The 12,396-nt window shown below is 45.5% G+C and overlaps 1 protein-coding gene and 1 long non-coding RNA gene across 3 annotated transcripts in view; one reads left to right on the forward strand and one right to left on the reverse strand.

The window, feature by feature from the left end:
- The window catches only part of EPRS (glutamyl-prolyl-tRNA synthetase), a 64,654-nt gene extending 63,441 nt beyond the window's left edge, over nucleotides 1-1,213 (reverse strand). The window contains exon 1 of one of the 2 annotated variants that reach the window (XM_027564464.1): nucleotides 1,034-1,213. In XM_027564464.1, the coding sequence (XP_027420265.1) occupies nucleotides 1,034-1,079 (46 nt within the window). In that variant the 5' untranslated portion in view covers nucleotides 1,080-1,213. The remainder of the gene's footprint in view (nucleotides 1-1,033) is intronic. The other variant, XM_027564463.1, reaches the window with a different exon arrangement.
- Nucleotides 1,214-1,577: 364 nt separating this feature from the next.
- On the forward strand, nucleotides 1,578-2,133 carry LOC113906408. The gene is made up of 2 exons (XR_003514876.1): nucleotides 1,578-1,618; nucleotides 1,904-2,133. It is a non-coding gene; the product is annotated as an uncharacterized LOC113906408 (long non-coding RNA).
- Nucleotides 2,134-12,396: the final 10,263 nt, after the last annotated feature.

A 12,396-nucleotide genomic window follows, 5' to 3' on the forward strand; every position in this document is an offset into this window, starting at 1 on the left:
ATTACTGGAACCAATATGCTAAAACACCATTTTAAAAATATTTTAAACAGCATTCAATTGTGCCTTTTGTTCCAAAAGGCTCAAAACACCCTGTAACGAGAATGTACTGAGTAATTTCATCAGCCCGATGCGGCCAACTATATCTGGGCCTTTCAAATATTAGAAAAGTACTTGCGTGTCTATATTAAGAATAAGACCTCAATAAACGGATCAAATTATTCTGTGTAATTTCTCAATGCAATTAAAAAAAAGAAATAGCTGAAAGTCTAAGCTATCTATCCACAGTAACCTTGGCCATGTTAAATAAGCAATTCCAAATCGAATTTAAGGTGTATCAGGAAGATGGCAAGTCCCACCTTTGCTCTGACATTTACTACATCCATCGGATGTGTAGTAAAGCAACCCCATCACTCCGCAGTGTACTTGAGTGTTCCAGCAATTACCTTGCCACGTTTAATTAATATAAGCTTAACTACGGTTAAAATTTTAAATGCTTCTATGATCATCTTCCTCGTTTCCTTTGAACCCAATGAAACGTGAAGAAAACTTGAGTCAAGGGAATTGACAGGCTTTTCTGAGGACGAAGGAAGGGAGGTAAATAAAGATAAGTGGAGTTGGAGGAAAGCGCTAAAACAGAGGGAACGAAGTACTGGGATTTTAAGTTTTAAAAATGTTATTTCTACGACCTGCTCTTGGTCTCCAGGGGACATCATTGTTAAAAGGGAGAGAAGAGTAAGCTAGAAGTCATCTTTCTGGGGGAGAAGGTCCGAAGCTGAGCCCCATGTCGCCTTGCCCGGGCTCACACCGCGCCCACCTCCACGCCCAGAAAGGTCTTCAGGAGCAAATCCACCTGCAAGGGACCGAGGAAGAGGGGCGCGGAGCCCACCGCGTGTACATTTCCGGAGAGAGAGGCAGGCCTAACCTCCCAGACCAGGACTGCCACTGCGCCAAGCCGGGGCGCGGCGACCTTCCCCTCCCCGCTCCCTCCCCCGGCTGATGCAACCCACACAGGTCTGTGGCCGCGGCCCCTTACCTAGCGGAGGGTCTCCCGAATTCACAGTCAGACAGAGCGTCGCCATCTGCACCGGTCCGCCGGTCTACCTATCAGCGCGCCTGCCCGGCCGCCTGAAACACAACCGACTGGCCCAAAGCGAGAAGCTGCAACGTGGTGTGCGCCGGCTTGACGCTGCCGCAACCCTCGCCCCTCCCCCGCGCCGCGGCCGGCGTCTTGCCGCACAGCGCAATGCGTCATCACCGCGCGCCCCTCCCTCCAGCAGTGGGCGCTGGGGGCCTTCTAGGGTCAGGAGTGCCAACGTGGCCAACGTGCTCCAAGCCGGTGACCGAGGAGAGACACTGAAGCGGACGACGTTTTACGACACTTCGTAAAGTGAGAAGTGAGAAAGTGAAGTCGCTCCGTAGTGTCTGACTCGTTGCTACTCTGTGGACTGTAGCCCGCCAGACTACCCCCGTCCATGGATTTTCCAGGCAAGAATACTGGAGCGGATTGTCATTTTCTTCTCCAGGGGATATTCCTGACCTAGGGATCGAACTCAGATCTCCTGCATTGCGGGCAGACTCTCCACCGTCTGAGTCACCAGGGAATCCCAAAGTGAAAAAAGTAAGTGGTGAGATGGTTTCTGCAGTGTGATGGGTGGTCACCAGAAGCCAGAATTGAAACAAACGGGCTCGTATAGTTGAGGCAGGAGGTAGCTGCGCCCCCCCCGCCCCACCCCCTCCTCCACAGACACTCCAAGATATCAATAGCAGGATGATTGAAAGAGGAGGTTGGGCCCTGATCAGATAAAAGCCCAGAGACCACGTATTTATCATGTTCAAAATCGGGGAGACCTTCCCCTATAGCCCCTTGGAGGTTAGAAGGGGAGTGATGTCAAGCTACCCATAGGCCTCTTCACTGGAATCCATCTTGGCTGAGAGATGCACTTGGACACGTCGGAAGATCCTGAGTTAAACCGAACACAGGCTCAGGACCAGACAAATGGAAATGATTAGCCAAAGGAAACCCGGAAGAAATGCCCCACGTGAATGGTTCAAACTACCAAGCGGGTGCAACTCTCTGAGTATCCACTCGTACTTATGCTTTTCCTGCTAATAAACGTGTTCTTTGTTTCATTACTTTCTGTCTTCATGGGAATTTATTTCTGCAGAGCTGAAGGGCCAGGACCTTCTCACTGACCATTAGTCTAGGGGCTAGGATTCAGTACTCCCACCGCGGAGACCCGACCTCAATCTCTGGTGGGGAAAGGAAGCCCACTTCAAGCCGCTGCAGGTCAAAGCCACCCAAGATCATATTTGGTGCTGAAACCCAGGAATTCAAGGTAAACCTTGGGCTTCACCCAGCTGCAGCTTGAGGCCACTGACTTTCGCTTCTGCTTTCTTTTTCTCACTCTCCATTTCACTTTCAAGACCTACAGGGCATAATTTCTGTCTGCTCAACATTGAGGATGGCAGAGGGGTCCCCCAGGCCGTGCAGATTCAAATAACACTTGGGTGACAGTTGACTCTGGGACATGGTGGAAACGTGATTGCCAAACCTGCAGGAGCTCAAGGGGTCTTTCTCACCCACTCTCCCTCTGTTGTTCTCCAGTGTGGAACCTTCCACTACGCTTTTCCTTCCCACCTTACTTGCACAACAAGGTCTCTTTCTCACTTCGTGTCTCCGCAACCTTTTAGGGAAGGATTTCCTGGATATTATTCCTAAACTGTGTCCCCACCACTGCCAAACCCAATGCTGCCTGTGTGAGACCAAGTCGTCAGCCGAAGCCCAGTTCTTTTACATCTGCCAGGACGAAACGGCAAAGGATTTTGGGTTTTTCTGCTGTTTGGTGTCTCACCTCACTCAATGCCCAGGAATTTACCGTGAATTTCTCTGCCTCCCGGCCCTTGAGCCTTCAACCCCGTGCCATCTTCCACAGTGCCCAACTCCAGTTTCTTCAAGGGTTCTATTTTGCAACTGATGGACCCCCTTCACTCCAGGCCTTGGCAGCATACACACTGCTACAGACAGCTTATCAGGCTGGCCGCTACCCAGAAGCCCGAATTATAAACTTTGTAGATGCTCAGTCATGAGGAATACACCCCAGCGTAGGAAGACTTATCATAGGACATAAGCTGTATAGACGAGGGATCCCTCCTAAGGAAAGTCCTAGCAGCTGGTCGGCAGTGGTTCAAATGTCCTCCCTTGGCCACCTGGGGAAGACAGCTTCTAAAGGCACTAAGGGAGACCAGAGGTGTCAGAAATCTATGGGATGGTAGAGGTCTGGAAACTCCATCAGGTTTGGAAGGAATTTGGGGTTGCACCCTGAACCCCTTCAGGTCAAAGTCTCCTAGCAAATGTTCCTGGAACAACAGATTCCATTTCTTGGAGCTTTCTCGGTTGCAGGTTAACAGAAAGGCTAGGAAAGGGAAAACTTAAGTTCTACTGTAACAGTGCCTGGCCTTCATATAAGTTGGGGAATGGAGAAAAACTACCTGAAGACAGGTCTCTATAATGCCATTCTACAATTGCATATTTATTGCCACTGGATGGGAAAGTGGACTGAGGATCCCTCTAGTCAGGCTTTCATGGTCCATTACCAAAATTCCACCCTACATGGCTCTTGTAATTCAAAACCTGGGGAACCAGAGAAAAAAAAAAAAAACGTCATTTTAGATGATCCCCTTCAAAGCTCTCCCATGTCTCAGGGGGATACCTAGCTCCCCCTGCTCCTGACAGTATCCCTACTTTTCCAGATCCATCTGACTGAACCCAAACTCCACCTCCCCATGTCCCTCCATCCCCGCAGTTACCCCAGGAAAGAGACTAGTCCCTCTGTCCTGTCACCGTTGGAGCTTCCGATCACCCAGGATCAGGGAAGTTACGCCCTCTTAGGGAAGTGGCAAATGGGGAAGGGACAGTCAGAGTCCCCTTTTATAACCAACTTAGCCCAAAGCAAACAAACGATTTTCTGAAGACCCAAGTAGGGTTTCATGAAGAGTTTCATGCTCTAATTTTGGTTATGACTTAACTTGGTAGGATGTCCAAGGAGTCCTGTCGGGTTAGCCAAAATGACCATTGGGGTTTTTCCATAAGATATTATAGAAAAACCTGAGTGAACATTTTGGCCAACCTAATACTTATTGTACTTCTTAAGGAAAAACAGAATCTGGACGGCAGCCCAGAGGCTTGCTGACTAACTTGCGGGAGACCAACCTGAATACACTCTGGGTGGAGATGCAGTCCCAAATATAATTCCTCGGAATTATACTTCTTGGACAGGAACAGAAGCCAGGAAGCTCATGATCTAATGTGTATTAGAAGGGATGAGAAAGTGTATCAAAATGTCATTTAACTGTGAGGTTAAAGGAGTGACCCAGGAAAAGAAAGAAAATCCAGCTCCCTCTTTCATAGGCAGCTGTGGAAGCTTTTAGGAAGTATACCAACGTAGATCCCTCCACTTCCAAAGGTCAGTCCCTGCTGGGACAACATTTTTTTATCAGCCAGCCCTCCCCTGATACTATTAATATGTGGAAACTTCAAAAGTTAGAATTTGGGCCACAGACTTCCATACCTCAACTCCTGGATGTGGCCCTTGGAGTATTTAATAATCAAGACCAAGCTCCAGAGGGAAAGCTGGAGAAAAGACAGTCTAGGGCTCATGCACAATTGATAGCCATTGCTGTTGGCCATGTCTTGTGACCTCAGGACAACCCAAGGGGGCCAAAAAAGTCCAACCGTCCATCTGGAGGTAAGACCAACAAGGAGGAATGCTACAAATGCAAGCCAACTGGCCACTGGGGCCGAGATTGCCAGAAGGAACCCCGCTTCCCTCCCCCAGGCCATGCCTAGCCTGCAAACAAGCAGGTCATTGGAAGAGGGACTGCCCTTAGTCCCAAAGTGGGCGAGGGGCTTCCACTCCTGAAATGGCCAATTCAGGACGTCGTCCAATGGCTGGACGACTGAGGTGGCCCAGGGATTCTAGCTTCTGATGGTTCCCCCTAACAAGAGGTCTATCTCCATCGAGGAGCCCAGGATAGTCCTTGTCATGGCAGGTAAGAAAGTCAATTTCTTAGTTGACATGAGAACCACTTACTCTGTCTTAATTTCTCACACTGGACCTCCCTCTTCCAAAAGCTGTGCTGTAACTGGTGTCAATGGAGAGCCTTGCAGCCATTATTTTACTGGGCCTCTCACTTGTCAGTGTGAGCAGCAGCTGATTTCATGTGCCTTTTTAGTTGTGCCTGAGTGTCCCACCCGACTACTGGAAAGAGATCATCTGAGCTCTATCAGGGCCATACTCCAGTTAGGAGGCTGCAACACTTTGCCTTGACTCTGACTAAGACAGACCAGCCAGAAGAGCAAGGTCCTATTCCCAGCCATATTGTACAAAGAGTGGGTCCTGCAGTGTGGGACAAAGAAATCCCTAGAATGGCCATACATGCCCAGCCTGTAAGAATTCACCTTAGGCCTGAAGCTGCTTATCCTAACAAGAGAAAAGGTGGAAGGAGAAAGGATCCACATTAAAGGAACAGATACCAGGACAAACATGGAAGGAAGGCATTGGGTATATGGTTGGAGAACATTTCTGTAACAATAGATTTGGATGGCTAGCTCTTAAAACCTTAAATTTGTTAGTCTATTGTACCCACCAGGATACGTTTTGGTATGCCAGGTAGATAAGAAACCATGGGCCACTAATTGCCTGCACAGTAACTCCATGTCCACACAGTATATGCTGGCAACTTTGGTTACTCCTTTCTCAAGCCACTCCTTAAATGAATTTAAGTTTATTAAACCCATTTACTCGATTAACTCTAGATTTACCTGGTGGCATCCTAGATGGAGACGTCTATTTCTTTGGGTACACCTTGTTACCATGGTGGGGGGTCGCCGCCCATCAACATGTCCTTCAAAACTTATCTGTTACTCTTACCACCATAGCTAACAATACCACTAACTCTCTTACTAATTTACAGAAGTCTCTAGATTAACTGGCCAAGGTGGTATTTGACAACTGTCTGGCCCTGGTTTATCTGTTGGCAAAACAAGGAGTTGCCAACCTTTCTTGTTGCACATACATTAACACCTCTTCCCAGGTATAGACCGATATTGAGAAAACACAACAGCAGGCCACCTGGCTTCAACAGACAGTTAACCACCAATCCTCACTATTCAGTATGGGTGGGGAAATTGAAAGCTGGTTCTCTAACTTGTCCTCCTGGATCCCGCAAGGTATTAAAAACTTTCTGATTGGATGTTTCCATTTTCTTATAACCTTCTTCATGGTTTCAGCCATACTGATTTATGTTAAACGTTTAGTATTTCTCTATTCTTAAGAAGGAAGGCCTCAACCTGTTGGTCCCCAGGCCTGCTTCTTGGACTGAAACGTCTTAGTTGCAGATTTGCAACAGTAAAGAAGACAGCAGGGTGCTAGGAAAAATATAAATCAGTATGGCCAACGTGCTGACCTTATTCCTAAGCGTGCTTGAGCCTCCAATTTTAACAGTCTTTTACTGATTGTTAGGCCCTGCTTCTCTAATTATTTAGTTTGTTTTCTCTAGGGCATCACAGGACAATGGTGATGCAGGGACTCCAGCCACTTCCCAAGGCAGATCCTGCCAAAATAACAACAGAAGCCACCTTGGGGCCTCTTTAATGAGATAGCGTGAGAGCTCCGTGACCTCAGCTAGGTAGGGTCTACAATCCCCTTGCCAGCCTGAAGAAGCTACAGAAGACAGACCTTCACCCTTCATCTTCCTAATAAAGTTTTCTTGGGGTGTACGTCTCTCAGGGAAGATTTGAGGCAGGAGATAGATGGGCTCCCCACCAGAGTGAACAGTTGGAGTTCATTCCCTATGGACAGAAACTCCAAAATATCAATAGCAGTTCAATCAAGAGAGGAGGCTGGGCCCTGCTCAGATAAAAGATAAGAGACTATACATTTCTTATTCTTGAAGTCAAGGAGACGCCTGACTGGAGAGCTTGGAGGTCAAAATGGGAGTGATGTCAAGCTACACATGGGCCTCTTTGCTGGAAGAGACTGAGAGATCGATTTTGGCTGAGAGATACACATGCACAGATGGGAGGATCCTGAGGACTCAGAACCAGGTAAAGCAAGATAATTGGCCAAAGGAAACCTGGAAGAAATGCCCCATATAAGTGATTTAAACTGCCACAAAGGTGCAACTTTCTGAGTCCACCTGTGTGTCTATCCATATGTACTGTTCTCTTTTCCTCCTAATAAACACTTTATTTCCCTACTTTCTGTCTTTGGGAGAATTCATTTCTGCAGAGCTGAAGGGCCAGGGCCTGACCACTGGTCCAGTGGCTAGGATTTGGCGGCTCTCACTGCACGACCCAACCTCAGTCTCTATAGCTGGGAACCAGAAACTCTGCTTCAGGCCACTGCAGCCAAGGCCACCTGAGATCATACTGTCCGGGGCACTGAATATAAACACCAAAAAAGTCCTGGAAGCATGTACACCAACAGCCATGGTTACACTGGAGATGGGGGAGGGTTTTTATGATGTTTCCTCAATGTTTTCAAAAGAAGAATGTATTTTCAAGAATTACTTTCGAACTTGAAAAATGAAGGATTTATTTATAAAAAGACATTGCTTAAAGGCATTGCCCCAGTTTGTCTTGGCTCTATTTGCCTGTGCAAGCATGCCTTTCAGAGGTCATCTGTCCTCTTAAACCTCGTGACGTGTGTGCTGGCAAGTGCCCTGCAAGCATACTCCAGGGGCTGGTATTATAGCTCAAGGGGCCAAGAACTGATTACAAAAATACATCTCAGCCTCCTAAAGACGTCTCTGTTTTCACTAAGGAGTACTGCTTAAATTAAATATGAGCCTTGAGTGCACAGTGCAGCTGTAGAGGCGTTATCTGTGCCTGTCCCAACCCATCACCAGATGGCTACATCTTATTTGTGGCCAGCCTCCGGAACCTAAGACACCAGCATCAGAACAGGACCATTTCCCTCACCCTACCTTCCTATTAGACTCTGTGAGGATGAGATCCCTAATCTCATTTTATCAAGTTCTCCAGGTGATTATATGCACAGCACACTGTGCCTTTCTGCTTCTTTGTTGAATTGATTTCTTTTCAGCACACTATTTTAGCTCTACGTTCTTGTTTGCTGAAACCTTGTCTTAGACATCCTTGGATTCCCCACAGTGCCTGGCACATACTGGAGGTCCCTCCTACTCTAACATAATTGGTATGGGAAAGAGGATGCAAAGTCATTGATTGCCCAGGGAGTGGGAGTGATACAAAATATACTTGGAAAAATACAATGGGAAAGAGGATGCAAAGTCATTAATTGCCCAGGGAGTGGGAGTGATACAAAATTTACTTGGAAAATACAATTACAAATTGTGAAACAAGGAAAATAAATTTGTATCTGTTATCTTACAAAATTTAGGTATTCTTAACAACTATGTGTTAATTCTTCTTAGAACAAAGAATATATTAAATATTGAATGTTTCTTTTCACTGTTTGGTTTTTGCTGAGCAAAAAGGATGAGGCAAGAGCTCTGGGCCTGGAGCTAAAGAGCTGTCCTTGTGGAAAGCACTGCCTAGAAAAGACTTAAGAACAAAGCTTGCATATATTTGCCTATTAGTAATTCACTAACAAACTAGAATTGGTTTTATTTATTCCATGTGGGGGCAAGTGCAGAAATGGGAGCTTGCTTCATGACCAACTAGTTTGAGTTGGTCATGGAAACCAGATCTGTGAGAGACTTGCAAAATGGAAAACAAAGTCACCTGGGATCTCAATAAAGTTTCAGTTCAGTTCAGTCATTCAGTTGTGTCCGACTCTTTGCAACCCCATGAATCGCAGCACGCCAGGCCTCCCTGTCCATCACCAACTCCCAGAGTTCACTCAAACTCATATCCATCGAGTCGGTGATGCCATCCAGCCATCTCATCCTCTGTCATCCCCTTTTCCTCCTGCCCCCAATCCCTCCCAGCATCAGAGTCTTTTCCAATGAGTCAACTCTTCGCATGAGGTGGCCAAAGTACTGGAATTTCAGCTTTAGCATCATTCCTTCCAAAGAAATCCCAGGGCTGATCTCCTTCAGAATGGACTGGTTGGATCTCCTTGCAGTCCAAGGGACTCTCAAGAGTCTTCTCCAACACCACAGTTCAAAAGCATCAATTCTTAGGCACTCAGCTTTCTTCACAGTCCAACTCTCACATCCATACATGACCACTGGAAAAACCATAGCCTTGACTAGACGGACCTTTGTTGGCAAAGTAATGTCTCTGCTTTTCAATATGCTATCTAGGCTGGTCATAACTTTCCTTCCAAGGAGTAAGTGTCTTTTAATTTCATGGCTGCAGTCACCATCTGCAGTGATTTTGGAGCCCAGAAAAATAAAGTCTGACACTGTTTCCCCATCCATTTCCCATGAAGTGATGGGACCAGATGACATGATCTTCATTTTCTTAATGTTGAGCTTTAAGCCAACTTTTTCACTCTCCTCTTTCATTTTCATCAAGAGGCTTTTTAGTTCCTCTTCACTTTCTGCCATAAGGGTGGTGTCATCTGCATATCTGAGGTTATTGATATTTCTCCCGGCAATCTTGATTCCAGCTTGTGCTTCTTCAGCACAGCGTTTCTCATGATGTACTCTGCATAGAAGTTAAATAAGCAAGGGTGACAGTATACAGCCTTGACGTACTCCTTTTCCTATTTGGAACCAGTCTGTTGTTCCATGTCCAGTTCTAACTGTTGCTTCCTGACCTGCATACAGGTTTCTCAAGACACAGGTCAGGTGGTCTAGTATTCCCATCTCTTTCAGAATTTTCCACAGTTTCTTGTGATCCACACAGTCAAAGGCTTTGGCATAGTCAATAAAGCAGAAATAGATGTTTTCTGGAACTCTCTTGCTTTTTCCATGATCCAGCGGATGTTGGCCATTTGATCTCTGGTTCCTCTGCCTTTTCTAAAACCAGCTTGAACATCTGGAAGTTCACAGTTCACATATTGCTGAAGCCTGGCTTGGAGAATTTTGAGCATTCCTTTACTAGCGTGTGAGATGAGTGCAATTGTGCGGTAGTTGGAGCATTCTTTGGCATTGCCTTTCTTTGGGATTGGAATGAAAACTGACCTCTTCCAGTCCCGTGGCCACTGCTGAGTTTTCCAAATTTGCTGGCATATTGAGTGCAGCACTTTCACAGCATCATCTTTCAGGATTTGAAATGGCTCAACTGGAATTTCATCACCTCCACTAGCTTTGTTCATAGTGATGCTTTCTAAGGCCCACTTGACTTCACATGCCAGAATGTCTGGCTCTAGGTCAGTGATCACACCATCGTGATTATCTTGGTTGTGAAGATCTTTCTTGTACAGTTCTTCTGTGTATTCTTGCCACCTCTTAATATCTTCTGCTTCTGTTAGGTCCATACCATTTCTGTCCTTTATCGAGCCCATCTTTGCATGAAATGTTCCCTTGGTATCTCTAATTTTCTTGAAGAGATCTCTAGTCTTTCCCATTCTGTTGTTTTCCTCTATTTCTTTGCATTGATCGCTGAGGAAGGCCTTCTTATCTCTCCTTGTTATTCTTTGGAAGTTGCATTCAAATGGGTATATCTTTCCTTTTCTCCTTTGCTTTTCACTTCTCTTCTTTTCTCAGCTATTTGTAAGGCCTCCTCAGACAGTCATTTTGCTTTTTTGCATTTCTTTTCCATGGGGATGGTCTTGATCCCTGTCTCCTGTACAATGTCATGAACCTCAACCAAGTTTAAAGCATACTTATTTACTTATATTGCCTCATCTTGTTCTGAGGAGTAAATCCTTCAATTCCTCATTGAGAAACATGATAAAAACATCATTTTAATTGAGGAAAACAGATAATAAGAATGTAAAAGGTGACACCAAGAGAGAAGCTACGTGTATATTCAGTTGCTAAGTCATGTCTGACTGCAGCCGCATGGACTGTAGCCCACCGGGCTCCTCAGTCCATGGAATTTTCCAGGAAAGAATACCAGAGTCGGTTGCCTTGCTCTCCTCCAGGGGGCCTTTCCGACCCAGGGATTGAACCTGAGCCTCTTACATGGCCTGAATTGGCAGGCAGATTCTTTAGCACTGGTGCCACCTGGGCTGAGCTAAAAAATTAGAATCAAAGCCAAAAGAAAAATATTTACTGTATGATGAAGAAAACATAGTTGTGCTAATAGACCAGAATTAAATACAGAGATAGTCTCAAACTGTCTTATAGAGAGGGGACCATAAAATGTTTCAACACATACTACAGTAACTTGAATGTATTGTTTAGTCAACATTTTTTAAGTTTGGAAGTGAATGGATGAGTGGATAAATGTGTGTAAAGTAATCTATAATACACCATGCTTGCTCAATAACCCACCTAATAACACACATGAAGACTTACAAACTAAAAACATGAGTTATATGTAAAGTGCATATATGGTTTTGTAAGAACTGGAAGAGGAATAATTTAAACTAGTTCCTTACCTAACAGGATTCTTGATGCTTTATTTAGAAGCTGGTTCTTTATAATTAAATTTATGTAACTTATTGATCTCCTTATTTTAATATGTGATTTATTTATTTTCAATAGAAAAAATAGAAATTCAAAGTACCTTTTTCTGTTTATCTCTTGCTATTAACAAACCACCATAATATTTAGTGGCTTAAAGCAATACCACCGTTTCATCACCTATTGTTGTGGGTTAGGGATTTGGGTGCGGTCATTTGGTGCTATTTAACTGGAGATTGTTTGCAGGTGTGCTAAGTTGCTTCAGTTGTGTCTGACTCTGCGACCCTACGGACCGTGGCCTGCCAGGCCCCTCTGTACATGGGGTTCTCCAGGCAAGAATACTGGAGTGGGTTGCCATGCCCTCCTCCGGGGGATCTTTCTGACCCAGGGATGGAACCCATGTCTCTTAGGTCTCCTGCATTGGTAGACAGGTTCTTTACCCCTAGCGCCATCTGTGAAGTTACAATATAACTCTCACTTGGTGCTTGGAATGGGAAGTGTGGAAGCCTAAGCTCTGCTTACTCTCCACATTTTCTCAGATCCTTTCCATGCTATACCTCAGGTAGGGCAGTAAGACTTTATAAGTAGTGGCTAGATGCCCCAAGAGTGGAGGTTCAGAAAGACCAAGATGGGAGCTTTTTGTTGGCTCAATGGAAAAGAATCCACCTACCAACGCAGGGGACAAGGGTTTGATCCCTGATCCAGGAAGATTCCACAACTAAGCCTGGGAGCCACAACTACTGAGACCATGTGTCCTAGAGCCCATGCTCTGCAATAAGAGAAATCACCACAATGAGAAGCCCATGCTTGCCCAACTAGAGAAAAGACTTTCAGCAATGAAGACCCAGCACAGCCAAAAATAAGAATAAATAAAATTTTTTAAAATGACCAAGG

The sequence above is a fragment of the Bos indicus x Bos taurus genome, chromosome 16, assembly GCF_003369695.1.
Source record: "Bos indicus x Bos taurus breed Angus x Brahman F1 hybrid chromosome 16, Bos_hybrid_MaternalHap_v2.0, whole genome shotgun sequence".
NCBI lineage: Eukaryota > Metazoa > Chordata > Mammalia > Artiodactyla > Bovidae > Bos > Bos indicus x Bos taurus.